Below are 27,088 nucleotides of genomic sequence, written 5' to 3'. Positions count from 1 at the left end.
GCCCTGCTGGAGGCAGGCGAGCTATGGTTTTCTACTGCTTCAGGGAGCCAACTTTGCAGAGGTCTTGGTCACAAAACCAGATCAACCAAGTCCTTTATTGTCCAAGGTGCATTCAGAAGAGTTAGACAGTTTATTAAGAACATGGCTAAACATTTCTTAGAGAAATGGGATTTTTCTAAGCTGTTTTCTTAATATGGACTAGTGATGCAGGCTGGGGTAGACCATACATACTTCTAGACCAAATTCTAAACAGATAAAAGTATAAACTCCATCATATTTGAGACTGTTAATACACAGGCTCCTACATACCATAGTACACCATGTTCAACTGTAGGTCAAAGGAGAAGAGGAAGCAGACAAGGCAAAGGAAACTTGCCTTTGAAAGCTCTCTTATAAACACATACAAGCAGGCCTTTAAAACATTTCTAGATGAAAGTCTATAAAGAGTCCCACCTTACTGTTACTATCAACACAAAACACTAAATCTAGGATAACTCCCAGAGCTGAGCAGAGCATGACATACCCACGAGCACTATGAGGCGGTATTTGTCTGTCGGCTGCCGCTGGTACCTCACTACCTCCTCGTATGGAGCACCCACCGCACTGTAGCAGCTGCAGGTGCAACACATGTTGGCATGCAGCTGGCTGAAGTGAGACTTCCTGCGACAGAGGCGCATGCTGCGGCGGAAACCAGCTGAAGAGGGAGGAAGTGCACAAAAATTTCGAAGTCAGGACAGGGCAGATAGCTGCTTTAAGAAGCAGATAGGGAGCTGGGTGTGGTGGCACACACACCGTTAATCAGATGCAGAGGCAGGAGGATCTCGGTAAATTCAAGGTCAGCCTGGTCAAAAGACAGGGTGAGTTCCAGGACACCCATATAGTGAGACCTTGTCTTGAAATATCAAACAAAACAAGAAGTAGCTAGTGATGTCCCATATTTGTAAGTGGCATCGCTCATCCACTGGATGCCAGGGACTATGCTAACATAGAGTGTTCAAATAATCTAGGTCATCTTCTCAGGAAATGTGCAATTCACGGAGGAGGAAACATAAAGCAGTCACAGAGCTCGGGAAAGGGTGAGAGGTCAGAGAGTGGCAGTGGTTTATTAGGATGAGTAGTTCAGTAAAAGGATCAGAAAAGCTGGCCATGAGAAATTGCCTGAGTGCAGAAGGGGCCAGCTCAGGTGCTGTCTGCAGAATAGAACAAATGCCAAGATACAGTGAATGATTTGAAGAGCTGCAAGGTAGTAACGGGAAGGTGGTGAGAAACGTGCTGAGGATCACAGCCAGATCACATGGGGCGGGGCGGGGCGGGGCGGGGCGGGGCGGGGCGGGGCGGGGCAAGATTAATGTTGCATCGGGTCTGAGCGATGTGTGAGGGGGCCTTCGAACAGTAAGGCCATGGCCTGGCTTGTTTCTGAAGGATTCCTTTGGTTGCTGTAGAGAGGAATCAGGTCCTCAGGGAGAGCAGTTGGGGCCTTCTGCAGAAGCTCTGTGGCCAGGGTAGAAACACTGGGTAGTCTTATGGCTCCCATTTTTCAGATGGATTTACTATCACAGACAGCTTAGGTGATTACATAGGATGGTAGCACCGTCTGCAAAAGTAGGACCCGTTAGTCATTATCCTTGGCTGAATTCTTCTGCCACAGCATCAAAACCTTTTTGGTATTTCCACAGCCATTTGCAGGTCCGCTCTGAAGGCAGAGTCAGAAACTGTATGTGTTTCTATAAACACACAGACACAGTTACATCGTATCTATCTATATTGAGAAACCCTCACCAGCACCTACAGTATAATGCTACACTATAGGATTCGCTGTAAATTTCCCTTCTCCTCATGTGCAGCTCCCTCCTCAGCCCTGGCTCTTACTGTCCTCAAATACTCACTTATATCAAGCAACAGTCCCAGGGCTAGGGCACACCTTGATGGAGGCTGTGGGTATCAGAGGGGCTGACCATCAGCTGCTGTTCTCTGTCTCCTCTGGCCCTGACCATGGCACCAGGCCACGGCTGTCCACAGATTTCCCCTGGCCTTGCTTGAACTCCCTATTCCCCACCTTTGTGTAGCCGCTTACTCAACAGCTCTGGGGTCAATAATTCCGGAAGTAAGGCACAAAGGCAGCCCCTGTGTCTTAACTCTCCTCCAGTGATCCCGGAAACATCTGGGCTTGGAGCTAACATTCTGGCTTTTAGCCTACACCTCTGTGCTGTTCTCCCGCTGTGTGAAAAGGGGGTTCCAGGGTAATTTTATGAGGGAGGTCTGCTACTTTAGGGAACTCTCCTCAGGTGACAGATTATAGAATTTGGACATAAAAGATGGGGTTTTTTTTGTTTTGTTTTGTTTTTGTTTTTTCTTTTTTTTGTTTTTTTTTTCTTTATTTTCTAAAAGATGGTTTTAATAGCTATAGAACTGATGATCTCTTTAGAGTAAGACAGACAGGTTATAGAATGGTCTGGGGAATAAGTGAGCAGATGTATGTTTGACCAAATAATTAAAAGATATCCAAATTAAATTAGATAAATAACAATGAGTAATCAATAGGTCAGATCATTGCTGAGAGAAAAAAAAAAAAAAAAAAAAACAGAGGGAAGTCAGAACAAGAAAGGAGTTGGGGAGATTCATCAGCAAAGGTGGCTTTCAGCAGGGCACCCAGATAGCATAAATAGCACTTGAAAGCAACAAACACTTAGCTCTTATCAATTGCCACCTACCGATAAAGAACTTTTGCCCGTTGCCGACAAATTCCTCTTTAGCTGGAACATAGAGAACGGGAGATTATGTGAGGACCAAGACAGGAATGCAACAAGAAAATGCACAGCAGCATCTTCTGTTCCAAGTGATGTCCTCCGTGGGTGGCAGGCCAGCCCACTGTGCCCTTGGCAGCCTACTAAGCCTGTTTTCTGCTCTCCCCATTCCGTTGCTCTTATGCCATCTCTTTAGCATTATAACATAGGATTTGTCTAGAAAGACGGAGCATAGAGAGCTATTTCAGACTTGTTTAAAGTTGTAAGAAAGAAGCAGGGCATGGGACAAACCTGTGATCCCAACACTCAGGAAGCTAAAACAGGAAGACCACAATCTTGTGCCCAACTTGAGCTATATATTGAGAACTTGTCTTTAAAATATGGTCACAGTAAAATATACTGATTATGCATTTTCAAACACATCCTTTAAAAGCTGATATTACAAAAATAAGAAACAAGCTGATTTTTGGCTTTCACTTGAAGACAGTGGTCTTGTGGACCTTGTAGTAACACTGTGATGGAAAGTTTCAATCGTCAATGTGAGACAATCTAGTCACCTGGGAGGAGCATCTGGCCTGTGGGCACACCTGGGGGAATAATCTTCATTACATTAACTGAGGTGAGGAAACACACTCATTTGGGGCAACACTACTCCTTGGGTTTGAGTCCCAGACTATATAAGAATGGAGAAGTAGGCTGAGCACAGCAAACACATATACATGCGTTTTCTCTCTGCCCGTGACTGGGGATGTGATCAGCTGCTTTAAGATTCTGCCTTAACTTTCCCACAATGATGGACTTCAACCTAGAACTGTAAGCTAAACAGATCCTTTCTCCTGTAAGTTGCTTCCGACAAGATATTTTCTCATAGAAACAGGTAATGAAATGAAGACAAAGGTTTTTACTAGGTTTTTATCTCCTAAATAACTAAAATTAAAACTGTCCATCACAGCGTTACTACAGGGTCTGCAAGACCACCGTCTTCAAGTGAAAGCCAAAATCAGATTGATTATTTCCATTTTAAAAAAAATCAGAACTTGCTCTATGGTGGCCAGAAACACCTGAGACAAAGGAGGGGATGATGCCCAGCCCCACAGTCTCACTCAGGCTTCTACTGGAACTCAGAAACACAGTTATAAAATCCCTTGTAATTTAAACGGGTCTGTTCTGGTTATTGATATAATGAATAACAAACATTTGTTTATAGGATTAACTCACATATATAATTTTCTTTAACCTTATTTTTAAGAGTTATTTTGTCTGTTATGACATGGTCTCAGATAGTCTAGGCTGGCATCAAATTTGCTATGTAGCTGAGGGTGACCCTGAACTCATGATCCTCCTGCCACCACCTCCCAAGTGCTGAGACATTTGCTACTGTACCTGGCTTTAATACTGCATTTGGAATTACAAAGAAAACACCAGGGGATGGAGAAATGGCTCAGCGGTTAGGGGAGCTTGTGGCTCTTCCAGAGGACTGGAGTTCAATTTCCAGCATCCCTGTTGGTGGCCCACAACCACCTGTAAATGTAACTCCAGCCCCAAGGGAGTTGATGCCCACTTCTGGCCTCTGGGCTTTTAGAAGTCATCTCTTCTAGGAAGCTATGCTGCTGCTTTGTGGCAGTGAGAGACCTGAGTGGTAATGCAGGGGATGAAAACGGACACTTACCTTCTGCCAGCTCCTCTGGATAGTTGAGCCAGTGAAGAAAGAGACACAGAGAATTAATCTTGGGAAAGATTAAGTTGATCATTTAACGAATGTGGAAGGCATAGCAGGGAAGCCATGCCGCCATTTTAGCTGGTAACTTGACAGGGCGGATGAAAAGCACACCCCTGGGACTCAGTGATCTGACTCTACTGCTGGGGGATGTCCTGCAAGTTATATTTCAAGACTGTCCCTGAAGGTGCCATTTATCCATGAAGACTACTGATTGGCACAAAACTGTACTTGAAAGAAAATAGAGGAAGGCAATGGCTGAGCCTTCTCTCATCTCCCAGTCCTACCGCCATCCTGGGAAGGATGATATAAGGGACACTCTCCAGCAGTCTGACACCTTCCTTCTTGGCCCTGGATGGCCTAACACATATGCTTTCTTCTATACTGGTCCTGTGAAGGCTGGGGTAGTGGGGTGGGGTTTGGTGGTTGGTTGGGTATTTTTGCTTGTTGTTATATAGACATATTCAAGTAACTGGGTTTTCTGCCGATGTTGTTACAGTTTTTCTAGTTAAATAGACTGTATCACTGACCCTGGAGAAATTCAAGAAGGTTACGTTATATTTCACTCAGAGGCAGAGACTGAAACTGAAGAGCCTAACTCTTCACTAAGTAGTCCAAGTAACAGGAGTTAAGTGTCATGAACAACTGCCAACGCTTATCTACTCAGAAAACATGCCAGCTGGACACTAACTGGGCCTTAATTGAGCTCTTACGAGAGTCAAATGAAAAACATTCTTGAGAACTTTGGGTCAGCTGCATGCTTTCCCCGGTAGAGCTGGTCTTAGAGAGCCAGCAGCTGGCCACCCCCTATGAACAATTTCATAAGCACAACACCAGGCAACACTCATATGAAGTTTACTGACTGCTCAGCTCAGCTCTGAACACTTTATGTATGCAGGGTGCTTACTGTATGCTCAGCTCTGAACACTTTATGTATGCAGGGTGCTTACTGTATGCTCCCTCTGAACTTATGTATGCAGGGTGTTGCTCATCTTAAAGGGATGGAGCCTGACAGTTGGAGAGGTGAAAGGCCACAGAGCCCACAGTCACACTCGGACCCTGTGGCCCCAGTTTGTAGTGTGCCCACTCCACACGCTCGCTGCTTCTCCTTTCACAGACATTGTGAGTATTTCAGGGTCTCAGGTTTCACTTTGGAGTGCAGAACATTTTCCAGAAAAAAAAAAAATGATGAGATAAGCAGAACAAAAAAAGATAAATGTAATCTAAAGATGCTAAAGAAGTCAATCACATGCTCTGAGCCAAGAACAGAAAATTAAAATTATCCCAAATGGGCCAACCATCTCAGGGAAAATGGGCACATAGAAAAAAAAATGTAGGTGGTAAATAAAGCAGTTGAGTAGTTCCCAGCCCCACCTGTCTTCATGCTGTCTTTTAATGATGAGTACTTACACTGGCACCTCTATTTTTAAGTGATTTACTTATGTATGTATGTATGTATGTATGTATAAGATCACTTCCCTGCATGTAGGCATGTGCACCATGTGCATGCCTCAATGTAGTGGGTTGGCCTGATGCTGCCTGTATTCTAACGCTAATACTGCTTCCTCAAGACCTGGCTGCCCCAGAGATGAGCGAGTCTGCACATCTATGTTATCCCACCCCCAAGTTATTTCTGATTGGTGAATAAGATGCCGACAGCTAATAGTTGGGCAGAAAAGACATAAGTGGGGCTTGGGGTTCCCAGGCTTGGGGGGATCAGAGGTGAATCACGAGAGAGGGGAAGGTGAATGGAGGAGAAGCCACCAGATAAAACATAATAAGTAGTAACTCTGGGTTGTCATAGGAAAGTAGAGGCATACAGGAGAGATGTCTGCCCAGCTCTTGTCCCGATTAAGGCCTATTGTAAATAATAAAAGTGTCTTTTATCGGGAAACTGAATGATCAAGGCAGGGTTAAAAAGCCTGGATTGAGATTAAAACTTTCTACCACCTGGTGCATGAGAAAGCCAGGCAGGGGCATCAGATCCCCTGGGACTGGAATTACAGATAGTTGTGGGTCATCATAAGGGTGCTGGGAACCAAACCCTGGTCCTCTGGAAGAGCAGCCTGTGCTCTTAACCTCTCAGCCATCTCTCCAGCCCCGGATTTCTCTCTCTATATGTAATGAATTAATTGGAGAAATAATCTATCACATATTTCGATGTGTGATACAATATCCTCTTACAATGTCCTAACTCTACTGTAAAGGAAAAATTAAACAAGAAAAAAAATTAAATATATACATATCAAAATATAAATTCTTAGGCACGAGTTTTCTAGGAGATAGAAGAAACTGCTAGGCGTTAACATCTACTTCATGTGATGAAGCACTGGAGGAAGTGAGAGGAGCTGCGGCCATTCTTCACAGAAGTACAGAGAAGCAAAGAGCAGAGGGGCAGGTGGACATTAACATCCGGGTGCTGAGTGACACCAGCCTGGTTTGTGCCCATGGTTAAGGAGGAAGCCCCTTCAGTTACAGTAGCCTGAGGCACAGAGACTCTAAACTTCAGCCTGAGGAAATGGAGAAACTGAAGGAAACTGGGGGTCTAGGAGCATGCCCATTTAACAAACAAGCCAAACACAATACAGAATCTATTCTGCTACTGACAGAGTCAGTGATATATTGAAGAATAGACACTGAAAAGTGCATTATAACAAGTAATATACTATCAAAAACGAGAAAGTTTATTCCAGTAAGCCTGGACTTCACATCTTATTTACTGTCTAACGTGGAACAGACTGTGGAATAAGGGCTTCAGAAACTACAAGACAACTCTTCATTCTATGCGTCTTCCAGAAGAGTGATCGTGTGTGTTGTGTGTGTGTGTGTGTGTGTGTGTGTGTGGTGCACCGCGTGCGTGCGCGCACGGGTGTACTCACATGTGTCACAGCCACGTGTGACTGGCCTGAGTACAACCTTGGATGTAGGTCCCTTACCTTCCACCCTGGGTGAAACAAAGTCTCCTCGTAGTTTCTCCACTGTGTGTCAGGCCTGAAAGCTTCCAGTGATTCCTGCCTTATGCCTCAGCATAAGGGCACTTGATTACAGATGCACACCAATGTGTCACACCTCCTGCTTGACATGGGTTCTAGGGATTCAAACCTGGGACCTCATGCTTATATGGCATATACTTTATCCATGGAGCCATCTCCCCAGCCTTCTACACCACATCTTATAAAGTTTATATCCATATCATATATTAAAGAGCTACCTATTTGATCTTCAATTATTGTTGCCTGGTAGGAACATATGTGGTTCTAGCACCGTGGTTTTCAACTTTCCTAATGCTGAGTCTCTTTAATACAGTTCTTCATGTTGTGATGATTCCATAATAAAATTATTTCATTGCTACTTCATAACTGTAATTTTGCTGTTATGAATTGTAATGTAATTTCTGATATGCAGGTTATCTGAAATGAAACCTCCAAAGGGATCACAACCCACAGACTGAAAACCACTGGTCTACAGACAACCCTTTTTAGTGGAAGCTGGTTGTATACTCTTCAGGACACTAGCATTTTAATCCTACCAGTTAAAGGATGCTAATACTCTTAATATATGAAACTATCAGACCCTGCCCCCACAGGAATCCAAATGCCCCTGGACAGCCCTGGTCCTAAGAGAAGTGACTCATTAGGTGAAATTTACAGTGGCTCAAAAATGACTACTGTGTTGTCCGTATCTGAGGCCTGCAGCATATTTGTAAATATGTATAGGGAATAAACGCTGTCGTGAAGCCAATGAACCTGTCATCTCACACGGTTTAAATTCATGTTACTGTCTCGTTTAAAAAAAAATCACTTTGTTGGGCTGGAGAGATGGCTCAGTGGTTAAGAGCACTGACTGCTCTTCCAGAGGTTCTGAGTTCAATTCCCAGCAACCACATGGTGACTCACAACCATCTGTAATGGGATCAGATGCCCTCTTCTAGTGTGTCTGAAGAAGGCTACAGTGTACTCTCATATACATGAAATAAATGAATAATTCTTTTTTAAAAATATCACTTTGTTATTATATCTCTTAATATGTTTAAATTAGACCAAAACATGAAAAAATACATTTAAAAGTTGGTACTAAATATGCATTTTTTTAAACTTACCAGATTCAAAAGTTTCTTCATCTGTGGTTTTCAGTAGAGGTGAAAAGCAAAATTATCATTACATGACTGTCTACACCATGTCTACATTTTAGAAGTGCAAGCCTAGTCCATGCTTCTGCCCATTCACTGCTTTAAAATGCTTGCATTAGATCAAGATCAAGTCAGTGTTAGCTCTATGACATACATATGTCTTTAAGAGCTGAACAGCATTTGATAGATGGGCTGTGGTTACCAAGAGCAATGCAGCAGGGTATTTAAAAAGTAGATAACAGGAGAGAAGAGAATAAATAAAAAACTGGAACATGGGCTGGAGAGATAGCCCAGTGGTTAAGAGCGCTGACTGCCCTTCCGGGGGTCTTGAGTTCAATTCCCAGCAACCACATAGAGACTCATGACCATCTGTAATGGGATCTGATGCCCTCTTCTGGTGTGTCTGAGGACAGCTACAGTGTACTCATATACATAAAATAAATAAAAGTATCTTTAAAAAAAGGGGGGGAACACCACAAGTAACTCCTCAAAACTATTGTGTGTGGCACAGGAGACTGCTCCAAAGGTCATCAGTGTGGCAGTGGTGGGAGCTCCCTGCCAAGTCAGGGTCTCCCAACCAGTGGCTTCTTGTCCAAGTGACAGAAAGATGAGGTAAATCAACTCCCTCAGTAGTTAAAACGACTTTTGTTATTCTGATAAACTTAGAACATTTATTTAGTACTATATGTAAGAGGAGAAGAAGGAGCAGGGAGAGGGAGGAGGGAGAGAGGAAGAGAGAGAATATGCAGGCCTGCACATGCCATGACACGTGTGGAGGTCAGAGGACATGCAGCAAGCAACTTTATCAGTTGAGCCACCTTGTCTGCCCCTCTTGTTATCTTTTGAAAGTGGAATTAAAAATAAAGAAACTATCATTTGTGCGAGAGTACAGTTGTAACACACAGTAGTGTGACCCTTCAGGCATCCTTAGATCAGGCTCAGCCCCCACTAAGGGCACTCACATAACTGGAATACATATTTATAAAGCCAGTGCTTATAATGGAAACTCAGTACACTGTTAAAAAAAAAAAAAACTACAAAGATGCTCTTTACATAGGACAGAACCATCTCTAAGATACACAGAGGCAGGAGGCCACGCACATCAGAGCTGGACCTGGTGCACTGTCAAAGGTCAGGGGTGGGGCAGGGAGAAGAATGTGTGCCATCGCCTGCATCTTCAAAGAGTATGTTTGGAGAGAAACTACAGAAACGGGGAACCAAGCCCGTGAGGTGGCTCAGTGGGTGGAAGAGCTTGTTTGCCCAAGTGTGGCAACCTGAGTTTGAACCCTGAAACCCAGTTAAAGCTGGAAGGAGACAACTAACTCTCAAAGCTGTCCTCTGACTCCACACATTCATGACGGCATGTGTGACCCCCTACACATAATGTGAGTGCATGCATGTAAGCACATATGTGCGTGTGCACATGCACACATACACACACACACACATACACACAACCTACATCATCATAATCATCATTTTTTTAAAAAGGGAAATTGAAGAGGGGAAACACAGGAAGTGGAACTTCTATCCGAATATGCTTTTGAGGGGTTTGAACTATGTCAACGTATCGACTAATGGAATTTTAATTTAAATTGTAGAAAGGAAGTAAATAGTACTAATTTAAAAAAAACAGATTATGGAACTTGGTTTTTTAAAAAAAAATGTCCACGTTATTCTGCAACTGGTCTGAGAAATATGTAGATGAATCTTTCATATCAAAACACTGCACTAGCCCACAATGTCATGACAAAGTTACCTGGCAGAGCTGGGCATGATGGCTCCTTCTTATAATCCCTGCACTCAGGAGGCTGCATCATGAGGATTGCTGAGTAGCAGAAGCCAGCCTAGACTATGTAGTGAGTACCAGGCCAGCCTTGGATACAGACGAAGAGCTTGTCTCAAAAGAAAACCAAATTACCTACCAGACCAATGCCTCTGCAACTTCCTCATAAAACCTAGTGGTTCATGAGCCAGGCCTAGTACCACTGCTAAATTTGAGAAAAATCTTTTTAGAATTCACAAACCCCATTAAATATAAAAATATAAAGTGTCTTATTTATTTCTTCAAGGTTTAGAACCCATCACCATCTGCTTACACTAGAATCATTATATGTAATAGCAAAAATCTACTTTGCATTTAAGTATTTGGTACCACACTCTTCATTATTCCACAAAGATCGTGGACATTTCTGGCTGTCTCACTGCCTGAGTCACTGCTTATCTCTGTCCTGAGATCATTTCTGAGAGGGAACCCTGGAGACACCCCGGCTTTGCTTCTTGGAATCACAATAAAGGCACATGGACTGGACTCATTTTACATGGCCTCCAGAAGAAGGGCTTGCAGCCCCGTGACATCTCTGCTTCTGGTCATCTAGAGCTGAGGTGCTTCATGTTTCTTCTGGTAGTGACTCAGTCAGGAGGAACTGTTACCTGCTTCCACACACTTCTCATCAATCTTCATGCTGTCTTCTACAAAAGAACACAGACGGGGGGGCGGGCTTAAAATGTGCCCACATTACACACAAAACTTGCTGACAAAACTCAGACTACCTTTCAGTACGACTCTTAGAACTACTGTTCTCTTGGAGAGATAAGACAAATTCTACTGTGTCGGAGAAACATGCACATTGCAAACGGTAGGGCATGAAGTACTCCTGAATACCAGCACTGGCTGGTACCCACAGTGCCAGATGAAATATGCAGCCTGCTGGAAAGCACAGCAGCAGCTTGGCTCCTGAATACTACCCTGCTGACAAGGTGGCAGGGTGACCCCACTGGTGCAACGGAAGCACAATTGTTTGGGGGTTAGCCAATTACTTTTTGATTGGATTTGAAGCCTGATCCATGGAAAGAAATGCAAAACTGATATTGACAACCTGGACCAAAACTGATGGCTTGGATGTCATAGGTCCTAGGGCATAATTTACTATTGATATATGGCCAAACTGCCTTCTGAATATTTATGTTTCTACCCTAAGGCTAGTGCAGATGTCCATCTTGGCCACAGGAACCTCTTGCAGTGGAAAACACTTAATACAGAGACTCATCCTTGGCAAAAAGGCAAGAGCTACTTCCCTCATTACAGCTGAGAGAGACAGAGACAGGAGAGAAAAACAGAGACAGGAGAGGGGGATAGACAGACAGACTGACTGACAGATAGAAGCATAGTATTAACATGCACATAAACAAATGGAAAGGCAATCCCTGAAGGTCCCATTTAACCTTCAACATGGAGCCCCCCAGAAGAAAGCTTGAATCTCTAGACTACCTTTTTCAATTTCAGGCAATCATTGCTTTGTCCAGAACCTCAATTTTTTCATATACAAGATAAGAATAGTAATTTTCTTACAATGTCATGAAATTTGTATAAACACTGGACACAAAGCCTTGCGGAGCTTAACTCCGCTGAGGTCTTAGCTTGTGCTCTGTCAGACTCCAGAGCTGTGAATAAACGTTACATCCCCTCCTTGATCTCGTAGATCAGAATAAATACCCTTCTGTGCTACACATGACCAGATACGTAGAAGTAGCTTCCCATAGCTGAGCAGAGCAGAGCAGAAATGAATTCTGAGGATTAGAGGAAATTCCTAGGAGTATCTGGAGATAAGGGTGTCTTCCTGAATCCCATTCCTCACCTTCTTCCATAGACAGTGCTGGCGACAGGGAGAGAAAGGAACACAGTTCACATTCTAGGTCTTTCAGATTAACTTAGAGCCAGAACAGCAAAGCACCAACATTGCAACCAGTGTTCAGAGAATTCATGGAGACACCTAGTGACCACCCTTCAGAAATGAATGTATGCTCCAGAACGGCTGGAAATGGGGAACTACTTGCTTCTGGCAAATGCACCACCTGCCTTCTCAACATGCTCTGTAGGAGTTGTGTTCTTCTAAGTCTGAGTTAGGGCAGCATGTCTTAGGAACTCAAATCTAGGAGGGAAGGGAAGGGGGGAGGGGAGGGGGAGGAGATCGAAGAACAGGGATCACAATAAGTAAACAACTCTCTGATAATCGTGCATAATCTAACTTAGCACTGGGATTTTCAAAAACTTGATTAGTTAAATGGCCTATCCCTCTTCACTTCTAGCCCGCCCATGCCCTGTCCTGTGTTTCTACACAATAAAATTTAAACAGAGAAAACAAACAAACAAACAAACAAGCCGTAGCATCGTGTGTGACAGATAAAAGAAGTGATCTAAGAGCTTGGGGGCATGATGCTGTTCATCAGAAGCATTTCCTGAGAAAGCTGGTCCTCTGAGTCAGTGGTCCAGCCTCAGGGGGCCCAGATTCAGGGCTGTGTGCCAATACTAACAGGGCCAGGCAAACTATGTGGACTCTTAAAAATACCGAACATAAATCATACTTAGAGCACACAGGCAGATGTCAGGTCAACCTCTGGTCACTGTAGACCAATAGCATCTTCACAGACCTTTGGTCAATAAAACAGGAATGTGAACTAAAGGATTTTTCCCATCTATATTGGTTAAGTATTTTTTCAAAATAAAATGTTACTAGGAAGATTATGATGCAAAAAGTGCTTCTGAAGAAAAGTTAAGAGAGAAAAGGCGGTATTACAACTGTTACTGGAACCAGGTAGACATATGTCCGTAACTGAGATAACACAGTATCAGGGAGAGGGCACTGCATGCATGTTCTCTTTTGAAAATGTCTCTGAGAACTGAGAGTAGTGGCATATACCTTGTAACCCAACATTTTGGAAGTGGAGGCAGGGGGATCAGGAGTTAAAGTCATCTTCGGCCACTAGGCCTGCTTAAGCTACATGAGACACGGTCAAAAACAAAAAGCAAACAGACAACCGCAACAAAAACTATTTTTTGGTCATTAAGGGAAACGATCTTTGGCTTGGAAAAAATAGAAAACAGTAAACGGGAGCGTGTGTGGCTTGCAGATCTGTGATGCTGGTGTTGCTGTCTATGGTCTACACTGAGTCTCTCCTGTGCCCTTTCTGTCTCCACAAGTCCCTCTGTCCCCTGCCCTAACCCCTACAGGGCCTGACAGGGGGTCATTTCTGAAGGCACCACTCAGCAGGCTCCAGTTTGCTTCTGTTGTCTGCCACTCTCTTTTGGCCACCGTCCCCCAGTGTAGTTCACGAGCACTTATGGCCGCAGACCCCTTGCTGACCACGCCCCTCCTACCATTTGAAGAACAATGTGTAATGATCACAGTGAGTTCCTTAAATGTGAACAGTCTCATATTTAGTCAAAAAGGCCCAGGACTGGAGCTGAGGATAGCCCAGTGGGGGAGTGCTTTCTTAGCTCGCACCAAGCCCTTGGTTCAATCTCCAGTACAAAAAAAGAAAAGAAATAGGGGCTGGAGAGATGGCTCGGCTAGCTAAGGGCACTGGCTGCTCTTCTAGTGCTTAACCGATCTACTGTCCCAGGGGTTCTTACACCCTCTTCTGGCCTCCTAGGGTACTGCATGCATGTAGTACACAGATACTCAGGCAAGCAAAATCCATGCCGCCACCACCCCGACCCCAACCCCCGACACAATAACAAAAAGAAAATAAATCTTAACATTAAAAAAGAAAGGACACAAATGAAGATTATGCAACTGTATAGCCACAGACTTCTGTCCAGGTATAACATATGAGAGCTCCGGAGGCCGGGAGTTAGGGTGGGGGTGGGGTGTCTTGAAGGATTTGAGTTTGGGAGGAAATGACTTAAGCAGTCTTTAACCCAAGGATGTGTTTAACTTCTGTGCTGGCTGGTTCCCATCTACTTGACATAAACCTAAACATATCTGAAAAGAGGAACATTTAATAAAATGCCTCCATCAGACTGGCAAGTATCGGGGTATTGTCATGACTGAGGAGTGATATAGGAGGGCCCATCTCACTGTGGGTAGTACCATCCCTAGGCTGGTGGTCCTATAAGAAAGCACACTGAAGAAGCCATAAGGAGCCAACCAGCACGCAGCATTCCTCCTATGCTTCAGCACCTGCCTCCAGGGTCCCGTCTGACTTCCTTCCATGATGGACCCTGATGTGGACGTATAAGCAAATCAGCCCTTTCCTTGCCGAGTTGCTTTTGGTGATGGTGAAATGCTAACGAAAAAGGGCATGAATGACTATAGGGGGATTCTGATGGCTAGATTCTGATGGCTAGTTGTGGAGGAGAGGACTGTGGGACAATGAGAATATTTAAGCCCCCCCACATGGGCAGGATGCTAGCCTGAGAGATGGAAGCACCCTTCTTGGGTGTGCATGCCGAGTTTGAGATCTCTGCACACACTCGAATACTCACATTCACATCGGGTGGATTTGAGGCAGGTGTGAGGCTGGTATGGCTGAGACCACCAGAATTCACGTTGCTTCCTAGGCAGAAAGAGAGCAAAGATTGGCTGACTTTTATAGTGTGGGCTCTCGCAGGGCTCTGGCACTGGAAATACATTTCAGAAGAGACACAAAGATGGGACTTCATCATCTGGCCCCAGCACACCATAGGTGGCTCTATTCCACTGAGCCTGGGGCAGTGACTGTCCTAAGTTGCCTCCAGTATTTCCAGGACACCCTTCCTTTCCTTTAAGAGGCCCCCACTTGGGATGTCGATACCCATTATTCCTGGCAGTTGCCATGTTCTCAACTCTGGCTATAATGCTGGATGGTTTTATTAAGCAGGCAAATGTCCCTTCTAAGCCTCCATCTCTTATCCAACAGACTTTGATTCATCCTTCCTCTGCCATCCCATCCCACTGTCCACCCCAGGGCTGTGCACTGCCAACTGCTGCAGTCTCTCCAGGATTTCAATTTCTTGTCTTTTTCCTGCTAATACCTCCCTCTTCACAATACCAATAATCTACTGATGCTGTAATCCATTGATCTTCATGACCTCATCAAATCCCAAAGACCTTGTCTTATAATACTGTTGCTCTGGGGGTTATATTTCACTGGGGGATTAGGTCAACATATTCAGACCATAGAAATAGTTAAGTTCAGTTTAGTCTCACAAGCACTTTTCTATCTAGCTGATATAACTATCCTGATCCCTTTAGTGTTTAAGAAGCTGAAAATCTATCAGTAAGTTGACACTTTGGTTTATAAACCGGGGCATTTATGCTCTTCCATCCGTTTGTGACTTTATCACATTCTCAGGAACTTGATGTCCCAAGCATTGCCTAACGATCACCCTGATGCCAAAAGTGGCCTCCCTACCTCTTCAGAAGGTGGTTAGAGGGGATTAGCCCAGCACAGATAGCAAGGTCTGAGATTTTCCGGGCCTGCCACCAGAGGGCATCGTTCTGGTCCACAATCTGTAGAATGTCCCCTTTCAGGAAAGGCAATCCAGCATCCATGCAGGGGATGTCAGGATCCTCTTGAGGCCAGTAATCAATCATGGCGCGAACATAAACCTGGCAGCAAGTGCACAACGGTACTCTCAGAAGAACGCTTGTCCAGAACCATCACAACTTTAAAACATTGCCCTCGCTCCCGTGCTCTCATCTTTGTTTTCCGGCCTTACCATTAAAGAGATGTTCTTCTAAACTAAATGCTGGGGGGGGGGGGGGGGGTTGCTGTTGGCATCTGCATCGCAGGGCATAGAGAAATCAGGCTGGAACTGGGCTGGAAGCTTCCTCCCTGCTGGCAAGCACTAGAAGACGCTAAGAAGGCTGCTGGGGGAAGGACTGCCATCAACAGCTTTACTTATCTGTGGACCTTTATGTAGTAACACCAGCCAAGCAAGCGGAAGAGAGCTCTTTGGAGCAACAGTGGCAGGTCTATTATGGCCATAACCAACCACTTGCAGCTGGGTGTGATACCCACTCCATAGAGAGTACACATTCAGTATTGCAAACACAGTTGAAAGGCCTGTAGCTGAGAAGGTCATAGGCCCTTGTGGGAAGCTACTGAGGATGTTTTGCTAAATGGGTATGATATGCCTGTCAAATTGCCCATAGATTAGTGATGCTGTCAGCTCTGGCCATAGGAGTTTCTTATGGCTTGGGCCAGCAGTTACTGCCAAGACTCGTATGTAGTCAGAGTACTGAGAATAGATGATTATTGAATGAATAGCCATAAATGGGACACCTGTATTAGCCTCTCCGAAGCTCAGAGAACATTGTAGAGGAAGAGGCAGAGATAATGTAGGAGCTAGCAGACGTGGGAGGCATGGTATGCACACTGACTTATAGGCACGATGTAGCTGTTACACTTGACTCACAGCCTCTCTGCTTACCTACATGATTGGGCAGGTCAGTACCCTGTCAGAGGGCTCATGGGGGTCCCATCCCTCCCCACTCAGGATTTAAAAACAGTCAATGGTTGATGGGAAGATTTGCCTTAGTATTCCTGTTAATAACACTGGTGAATCCCATCATACACACACACACACACACACACACACACACACACACACACGCTCGCGTACACACACATGTATGCACACATACACACATGCATACACACACATACACATGTGTTCACACACACACATACATGTGCATGCACACACACACCCATATTCATGCACATGTGTGCATGAATAGACTCACATATAAAAGCAGAAATGGGGCTAGTTGGAAAGATAAAGAAGATTAAGAAAGTAGAACATGAGAGGGTGATGAGATGGATTAGATATGATCAAAATACATTATACATATGTATGTATGAAAATGTCATAATGAAACCCATTATCACAGCACGTTAAAATGTGTTGTAGAACAGAATCATTTAGTTTAGAAATATTTTTGTCCAGATGCTCACTACTTTTGATGCAGCTTCTTAATTTCATGGTGGCCCACTCCTTTTGTTGTATTCCTTTACCCACTCTCCATTTCAAATCATCAGCATTGAGAAACATCCCGAATACTGAACCCTTGTTCAAAACAGTCTAGTGGCTAGAATTGTTATACACTATACTGTTGTGTGTTCTTACCATCTTCTGGCTGCTCACAGGCGGGGCAGAGACCGGAATCACCTTGAACATGATTGTACCACAAGACATAGCCTAGAGGACAGCAAAGAGGAAGATTGGTGAATTGTGGAGTCCATGGTACATTAGACAGGGTAACATCTCAGTGTATCCAGCCCTAAACTCCATAGGGCAGGAGACAGAGGAACAGTCTGCCCAGGTTCAGCTTGGGAAGGGATATGTGTATGTGTGTGTATGCATGTGTGTATGTGTGCATACATGTGTGTGTGTATATGTGTGTGTGTGTGTGTGTGTGTGTGTGTGTGTGTATGTATATGATGGGATTCATCAGTGTTATTAACAGGAATACTAAGGCAAATCTTCCCATCAACCATTGAAGCCAGAACTTCTGGAGGTTAAACAGGAAGCTTGAGGGGTCTCATGACAGCAGCAAAGTCTGGGGCTGGAGATGAAAAGCTGCTGGGAGGAACTTAAACAACATCACATGATCGCACACATACCATGGGGCATGGCATGCCACTACATCACTAACAAAAGAAGTAAGACAGTTACCAGGATACGGATCACTTGCTCAGGGTCCAGGCCCTCAACTGAAACTCCATTAACTTCCACCAGTTTGTCTCCAGCATACAGCAACCCTACGTGACAAGAACATGAACAGAGGACGGGTCCAAGAAATAAAACAGAGACTGCTACTCCAATGACCACTAGCTCATGACCCCAAGTATGTTTGAAAATTTAAAATAAAAAAAAAAACTGCTCCAACTTATACCACCATAACTGTCTGTGAGCACTGTTTTCTACTTCTTTGCCAACACCAAGAGTGATTTGTTTGTTTGTTTTACTTCTCTGATGTTGTAAAATGGAACCAAAATACTGGTCAGAAGAACTCTAAACCTGTCTGGGCCAGACTGCTGAAGACAGATGCTCCAATGTTATAAGGAATAGGGGCTGTCAGGTAGTCAGCTGTCTCTACAGTTGTTTACATTTTAGAAGCTATGTTTGGTGCTTCCTATATACTCAGGTAATACTTAATTTGTTCTCAGATTTCTGACGGGGTTGAAGACTAGTTATAGTCTCATAAGCAAACTTAAGTTGTTTGGCATTGAAAGATGTGGTATAGAGTTGAAAGCATCGTTTCAGATGGTGATGCAAGCTAAAAATCAAAACATAATTCAGGTATGGAATCGTAATCCTAAGTTAGGAATGATGGAAGAGTACTTTATCTAATTGATAAATATGATGGACTGGGTGTTAGTTGTATATCATACTCTGTGATTTACATAATTGTTGTAGTTGTACTCAATTTATGCCTGAGAGAAGTTGTTTTGTTTTTGTTTTTGTTTGTGTGTTTAATTTGGACAAAAAAGGTGAGATGTTGGAGATTGGTTCTAATCTTTTGATTCAATCGGGAATCTGTGTCCAGACTCTAAAGGTCCTTGTTCCCAGTTGGTTTTTGATGCCAGCGGCTAGCGGCTGGGTAAATAAAGATAGGGCCGGACCCTTAGGTGGTGAAGGCTAGGACACAGCATGGAAGAGACAGAGGATCACCATGATGGTGGGAGACAGAAGAGATTTAGAGCTTCGGGGTGGCCACTGGCCACTTCCCCAATTGGGCCTAGGGTAGTAGAAGAAGGTTTAGAAGTGCCCAGCCTTTGAGGAGCCAAGTCACTTCAAAAATAAGCTTGTGTGTGTGTGTGTGTGTGTGTGTGTGTGTGTGTGTGTGTGTGTTTCATTCTTGGATCCAAAGATTCCCAGAATGGGTGGCTGGAAGTGCAACCCACCGGGAGCACAAAGCAGAAGCCAAACTCTCCAATCTTGAGTTTTATGAGTTTTGTTTATGTAAGCTTCTTATGCTTTTTTCTTTTTAAAAAAAATTATTCTGGTTTATTTTCTTTATTTGCCTGTTTGTTTTCTAAAGGAAGAGATAAAAAAAAGGCATGGAGGTGGATGGGTGCTGAGGTGGGGAGGAGATTGGGGGAAACTGTGACCAGAGTACACTGTATGGGAAAATATTTACAATTTAAAAAACAAGAAAAGCAAATATCTTGATCTATTACTATATGTTGTATACCTGATTGTATTTTCACACTGAAGCTTGTTAATATGATCTCTGTGTGTTGATGTTTTTAAAAGCTTTGAGAAATGTAGAAGAGATGGGAGGTTTCAGAGAGCTGAGACAACAGCAGGATGAACATATGGAGAAAAATCCAGGAGGAGAATGACCCATCTGGGAAGAGCCAAAGAGAAAAAGAGGAAAGAAGGCCAGGGACTTGCAGTGAGGGGCTCCACAGGATTTCCCAATGGGTGTCAGGGTGCCACATGCAGGTGCCAGGAGGCTGTGGGGAGCAGGGGCATGAGTCAGGTGTGGATGCACGGTGGCAAGAGGGTGGTGTGTGTGTGTGGAGTGTGGAAAGCACAAGAAGTTGCTCATGATGAACAGGAGCTCTGCCATTTTGGAAGCAGAAGAAGCTGGGCCCTTCCATCTATACAATGTCATGACAATGCTTGCTTTGTTTGGCAACCTTAAGAATGTTAACAAGAATGCATCCTCACGGAGCCTAGCATGTAGGGCCTCTCTGGTCAAGGGTGCTGGCATCCCTTGAAACACTGTTCCTTGAGTTTTTATTGCTTTAGCCAAGCAGGAACATCCGAAGCCCCTGACCTAAGTGGAGAAAGGAATTTTTCTGCTCCTGGAAGAAAAGCTGTAGACTCCATGTTTCCTGTGTCTCTCTTACACCTTGTCACCCCAGCTTACCGCTCCTCTCCACCAGCCCACCATGGATGACCCTGGCCACCAGGATATCCCCTGTTATCTCGTGACGCTTGATGGTTGCTCCCTGGAGAGAGAACACGATAGAGCATCTGTTAATTCTTACCTGCCCCCGGGCGGTGGTGGCACACGCCTTTAATCCCAGCACTTGGGAGGCAGAGGCAGGCGGATTTCTGAGTTCGAGGCCAGCCTGGTCTACAGAGTGAGTTCCAGGACAGCCAGGGCTACACAGAGAAACCCTGTCTCGAAAAACCAGAAAAAAAAAATTCTTACCTGCCTTCTATTAGTAGAAGGGAAGACTGTTGGCCAGTGTATTAGAATTGAGTAAAATACATAAAGGCCATTATATAAAATATATAATACAGATGTCGCGTTTTCACCTAAAAGAGTTTATATCTTGTCTTCTCATAAAAGAAAGACACTAAATAGAAGCCCTTGCATGATGAGAACATTATGAGCTGAGTGAGTCTGAACCACAGGCAAAGTTACACCAGCTGCCATGCCACCATCCCACTCTCTGTGTGACTGAGATGAAATTGCCATTCAAGTACCTATTAGCTATAGATTACATCACAACAAACCCTGGAGTAACCATAAACAAAAGATGAAATGATTTCCTCACCAGGGGCTGTTGGTTTTTCACCAGACAAACAATCCTCATTGCTTCTTCACTGTCAGGGATATTGTCTGGCAGTGGGGGGGAGAAGGGGTTCAAAGTCTTTCTGAGCCACTGTGTCATGGGCACTGAGCAAAGCCTAGGGACAGAAGAGAGAAGGTGAGAAGATGTTGCATGCAGCACACATGCATCTCAAAAATGGTGACTTGATACTGTATAGGACATATACACAAACACCCACATCAGGCACAGCTCTAAGCAAGTTCAGTCTCAGTAATTTTATAAGATAGGGATAGTCATTGTCCTTATTTTTTTATAGACAAGGAAACATAGAGGTTAAAATATAGATTGAATATAGAGGTTAAAAAAGTATACAGTAATCTCTTTTAGGGGCTAGAGAGATAGCTCAGAGCTTAGGAGATTAAAAGAGAGCTGGACCTGGATTCAGTTCCCAGCACCCACACCGAGTGGCTTACAATTCTCTATGACTCCAGTTCCAGGGGATCTGATGCCTTCCTCTGACCTCTGCAGACATCTGTACACAAGTGGTGTACACAAACTCACATAGACACATACACATATATACAAACAAATGTATATCCCAAGTTATTTCATACGCTGTGTTCAAAATTCAAAACCTTCCTTACATGAGAGAAAGTATGGAAATTATTTATCTGTAACCAGATGCTACCCAGAATTCTAGAGGAATCGTATCTTTTTAGGAGAACGAGACACCCTGGAAAGTTCTGGGTACCTCCAGGTACATGCAACAGCACCTGCTCCGTGATTAGTCAATGACATGTGAGCCCCACATCTTCAAGTAAAATCTGTTGGCTGTTCATGTACAGAAACAGAATATATATCCAGACAATGTTTTCTATCACTTCTGCTTGTTCTTCCTAACTCTGTCTCTGATAAAACTTTGTCCATTTTAGCAAGCGCTTACCTTGCAGTGCGGAGCCTGGAGGACTTGTCTGAGCTCTCGGATCTCAGGGGAACTGGAGGCTTTGGGTAACAGTTCTAAGACCTGATGCATGATGGAAAAATATACAGCATAAAGTATTTTTAAGCCATGTGGCCCATGCCTGTGATTCTAGCCCTTGAGAGGCTGAGATGTGGAGAGAGGCTGAGATGTGGGGAGAGGCTGAGATGTGGGGAGAGGCTGAGATGTGGGTATCGCCAAGTTTGAAACTAGCTTGGCTACAAAGTGAGTTACAGACCACCCTGGCCTGCAGGGGAGACCCTGTTTCCAAAACCCAATGTATATAATAAAACACTTAAAATCTTCATCTCCTGGGGCTGGAGAGATGGCGCAGGGTTATGAGAACTTGCTGTTCTTTTAGAGAAACCATATCTGGTTCCTAGCACCCACTTAGGTGGATCACAGTTAGCTTCAGGAGGGAACCAGCACACACATAACATACGCTTAATCTTTATCCCATAGTCAGCATCACACAGGTTGAAAAGTAGATGTTCTAGCGTGATGTTGACCTAAGAGATGTAGTTTCTTTTTCTGTCTCCCCACATAGGGCCTGGCATGTTCCTTAGCTACTGAACTTTACCACAACGGGTAGAGCCAAGGCTCAAGGTAGATGTAAACCCCTAACAGTCTTTGTAACAAGGGCCCAGACTTGCCATTAACTGAGACAGGAAAGCCTACGCAAGGAGTGAGTTAAGGGGACATGTTGAGGACATCCTATGTTCAAGGTGCCCATCCAAATTTGAGGAAGATGAAGAAGATGAGAAGAGGAGGAGGCTGGCTAGCAGAGACTGGAATCCAAACAGGAGCCATGTTAGGAACTGCAGAATCATTACCATAGAGTCAGCGTGTTGACCTCAGGTCAGTGAAACGCAAAGGGGCAAAAGGAAAGGCGGCCATGTGGTGAAAATGTGTGTGCACATGCACACCTGTGTGTGTGAGTGTGAGTGTGAGTGTGTGTGTGTGTGTGTGTGTGTGTGTTGATTTTGGAAGACAAGTTTCTTTACATTAAGTTCAACTAAGGGCTGGAGAGATGGTTCAGTGGTTAAGAGCTCTGACTGCTCTTCCAGAGGTCCTGAGTTCAATTCCTAGCACCCACATGGTGGCTCACAACCATCTGTAATGGGATCTGATGTCCTCTTCTGGTGTGTCTGAAGACAGCTAGTGTGTACTCACATACATTAAATAAATAAATAAATAAATAAATAAATAAATAATTTTTAAAAAAGAGAGAGAGATAACTTTTATTAAAATGCATACTCGCTGACCAAGTTTTCCCAACAGAAACTTCCATTCATGTAAACAAACCTTACAGGACATGAGCAAGGGCTCTGTGGCTCTTCTGGATAGAACCACCTTACCTCACAGGATAAGATCTGTGCATGAGCTGTAGCAGGAACTAGCTTCTTCTCTTTAAACTTCTGGAGGCAGTCATAGATCTGCAGAGGGGGAAAGGGGGAAAAGGATACGGAGGATGCGGCCAGTAACACGTTAAAGTAAAAGCTCTCAAAGGAAGAAACAGCCTAAGGCAGCCATGCTGACAGCTGAACAGGCGACACTGTGTGACTCTAGGCTGAGTGAAGGGTCTTCCTGTGGGAGGGCCCAGGGCTTCAGAAGTGTCTCCTGGCTGCTCCCAGGAGACGGACAATCCTAGAGCAATTTCATTAATGAAAATTATGCAAATTTTCCTCTTTTTAAAGTGAGGGAAATAAAGAAAAGATGTCTGGGACTGGCCCCAGCAGGGATCTATACACAGTGTACACGAGGGCTTCTCAAGGGAGGGTCTATGGAGCAGAGACCCCTTAGGACCTCTGAACTGGGCAACTGTACAGGGCATGAGTTGTGTGGCTCACGACCCACCAGGGGTCCTGAATAAGAAGCCAGATATTCAAACCGTGCTCATCCACACTCTGCTCTGGTCTCTGAAGTTGCTCAGTTCTCCTTCCTCAGGCAATTCTCCAGAGCAAACTCACTTGTGCAAATTCCAGCTTCATTCCTCCCCCGCCCCCTCCGCCCCCGGTCCCTGGGGATCTTTTCTGTACGGGACGAAGTCAGGCTAAGTAAGCAATGCTTGCTTTGCTTGGCTTCACAGTGCTGCCCCTCATCTTATTTAGGGAATCAGATTTCCCTTACAGATGGAGCCTTTCCCATCTATATCTGTGATGAGTGAGCTTCCTGCTGTTCTGTAAGGCTGGTATTCAAGTATATGGAAGTGATCTATGCTGATTGATGGCTGTAGGGAGCACTAAGCAAAAGCCTGTCAAGTATTTATAATGACAGCAAGACTCCCCAGTCCTTGGAAGGGGTGAGGTGTAGGTGTCACGGGATAGCTGGGCATCATCTACATCCTGAGTTCAGGCTAGCCAGGGCTAAACATGAGACTCTGGGTCAAAAGCTATAAAACAAGTGACATGTCTTCGGTCATGCAAAAGATGTTACCACTTCAATTCTATAGAATACAGTATTAACATATATCATAAGGCTGACCATATCTCACACTTAATTAGAAGAAACACCCACATTCCCAAAAATAACTTCAAAGGGGTTTTCCTTAAGAGCACTTGTTCAGAAAATCTACTTTATATGGTGCACAGAATTTTTATCAAATTAAAAAGGTTCTATCAGGGTAAAGCAATGTTATGAGTTCCAGCTAAAACTGTAGACATTTTACTTCTTGGTTTTAACAAAAGAGGAATGATGTTTTGTTATAATATTTTTTTTAAAAAAAAGATTTATTTACTTATTGTATACATATGAGTACACTGTAGCTGTCATTAGACACACCAGAAGAGGACATCAGATCCCATTACAGATGGTTGTGAGCCACCATGTGGTTGCTGGGAATTGAACTCAGGACCTCTCGGAAGAGCAGTCAGTGCTCTTAACCACTGAGCCATCGCTCCAGCCCCTTGTTTTGTTTTTTTAACACAGGGTTTCACTCTCCATCCCTGACTTGCCTAAAACTCACTATGCAGACAAGGCTGACTCACAGAGATGCACCTGCCCCTGGCCCCCAAACACTGGAATTAAAGGCACATACACCATAACCAGCGAGGAGTGGTTTTTTATAAAAGCATTCTTATTTGTCCAGAGTTGTTGGCCTTAAGGAAAAAAGATTGTGGGGCCATTGAGGATATGGTGGCCATTGTGGTAACTGATTTGTGATCATAGGGGCCTCTGAAAACAGTTGGAGACTGTTACAAATGCTTCCAAAGTGAACAGGGGTATGTCTGTGTCTGTCTGGCTCTGTCTCTCTGGATGTATGTGTGTCTGTCTGTCTGTTCTTCCCCCTCCTCCTCTCCTGTGTGTGTGCATCTCGCCTTTGGTGACAATTGATTCCAGGCTGTCTTCAAATTGACCTTGTAACCATAAATGACCTTGAACTTCTGATTACCCTGCCTCAGGTGCTGAGATTATAGGTATGTACCATCTCATTTAAACGAGAAGGGCTCTCATAGGTTCATATATTTGAAATTTAGTCACTAGGGAGTGGTATTGTTTGGGAAGGAGTAGAAGGGGTAACTCTGTTGGAGTGGGTGTGGCCTTGTTGGAGGAGATGTGTTACTGGAGTGGGCTTTGAGGTTTCAAAATCCCGTGGCACACCCAGTGTCTCCCTCTGCCAGCTGCCTTTGGATCAGGATATAAAACTCTCAGCTCCTGCCTCAGTGACATACCTATTGTCTCCCATCATGAAGATCCTAGACTAACTCTCTAGAACCACAAGTAAGCACCCAGTTTGCTGCTTTGTAAGAGTTGCCTTTGTCATGGTGTTTCTTCACAGCAATAGAACAATAACTAGCACACCTGTTTTGCAGTGATGGGGGTCTATCCCAGAGCTTTGTGCATGTCAAGGCAGGCACTTCACAGAGCTCACTGTACCACCCAAAGTGACCCAGACAGAACAGAGAGGAGTCAAATGCTGGTGAAGAAGCACTTGCAGTGTTAGGCCACCCCACTGCTCTCTGGAGAAGGAGATTAGTGATGATGAAGCCGAGAAAGAGAAAGGAGAGAAAGATAAGGACAATGAGAAAAGACCTAAGCCTGAAGATGTGGAATCAGTGAAGTACCACTGCAAACATAAAAAGAAGACTAAGGACAAAAACATTGATCAGAAGGACTGTACACTGACTTTTGCTAGCCACAGCAAGGAAAGGCACGAAGCACTCACCTTCAGCAGAGCCTGCAGCCACGGGGAATGGAGGAGGTCATATAAGAGACACAGACCATTCACATCTCGGCTGTAGAAAAGACTCAGTTCCTGCAGTAGGAGCCTCAGGATCCCAGAGAGACCTAGAAAAGGTCAGAGGCCAGCTGGCAGGTAAGGCAGCAGGAAGACGTTGTGACTGGGGCTTCTGGGACTGCTGAGCTTGCCAAGCAATCCCATGTTGAGGGGACAACATGGGGGTTAAGGGCTGAGGGTGGCTCCGCACCCTGTCCCTTCATTTATTTATTTCAGAAGACCTCGTGACTCTGTGAAAAAAGTTTCTTTTGGTAAAGTACAAATGAGCTAGCTTTCTCATGGGCTGTGACTAAAATGTTGCATGTGGCTAACATGTGTGGGGCAAGGGTGCATGCATGTCAGAGCATTTGGGTGAAGGTCAGAGGACAACTTGTAGGAGTTATATATCACCTTTGGCCATGTGAATCCCAGGGAGAGAATTCATGTTGTAAGTCTTGGCAGCAAGTGTCTTTGCCCAGTGAGCCATCTGGACAGCCCTCCCATCAGATTTATTCATTTATTTATTATTGATGTAGTGTGTGGAGGTCAGAGGACAATTTGAGGGAGTTGATTGTCTCCTCTAACTCAGCTCACCAGCTCTAAAGACAAGTATCCTCACACACTGAACATTCTTGCCATTCCCTCATTAAATTTCCTGATATAAATATCAATATTCTACTGAGTAAAGGAACTACATCTATAGTAAATCCTTGACTTTTCTCATTATTAAAAAAAATCTCTTTTAAGTGTTAGTCTGGATATGAACAAGTTATGCAGTTCTGAATTTTATATAAATAGGTATGGCCTGGTGGGGCTCTGTCCTGAATTTTATATAAATTGGTGTGGCCTGGTGGGGCTCTGTCTCTTTCATAGCAATGTCTTCCTTGCACAGATAGTTGCTTTCAGAACTATCAACACTAGCACTAGTGGACAAAGGTGAAGAATAAGCCCCCTGTAGAGATCACAGCAAGTCACCCTGTGTACTTCTTGATCATGCATTCAGATATTATTGAAAGTC

The 27,088-nt window shown here is 44.2% G+C and overlaps 1 protein-coding gene across 1 annotated transcript in view; it reads right to left on the bottom strand.

Moving 5' to 3' along the window:
• Mpp4 (MAGUK p55 scaffold protein 4) overlaps positions 1–27,088 on the bottom strand; it is a 40,070-nt gene that overhangs the window by 9,457 nt on the left and 3,525 nt on the right. Inside the window, 16 exon segments of the mRNA XM_034497793.2 lie at positions 524–694; positions 2,712–2,753; positions 4,414–4,428; positions 8,561–8,581; positions 11,024–11,062; positions 12,229–12,246; positions 14,859–14,929; positions 15,767–15,963; positions 17,487–17,558; positions 18,036–18,121; positions 20,242–20,323; positions 20,879–20,956; positions 20,958–21,011; positions 21,819–21,899; positions 23,213–23,290; positions 26,020–26,141. Of these exon segments, the coding sequence (XP_034353684.1) occupies positions 524–694; positions 2,712–2,753; positions 4,414–4,428; positions 8,561–8,581; positions 11,024–11,062; positions 12,229–12,246; positions 14,859–14,929; positions 15,767–15,963; positions 17,487–17,558; positions 18,036–18,121; positions 20,242–20,323; positions 20,879–20,956; positions 20,958–21,011; positions 21,819–21,899; positions 23,213–23,290; positions 26,020–26,141 (1,227 nt within the window).

Source organism: Arvicanthis niloticus, chromosome 3 (genome assembly GCF_011762505.2).
Source record: "Arvicanthis niloticus isolate mArvNil1 chromosome 3, mArvNil1.pat.X, whole genome shotgun sequence".
Classification (NCBI taxonomy): domain Eukaryota; kingdom Metazoa; phylum Chordata; class Mammalia; order Rodentia; family Muridae; genus Arvicanthis; species Arvicanthis niloticus.
Note: the sequence above shows the minus strand (reverse complement) of the source record. Positions and strands in the feature narration are given on the sequence as shown.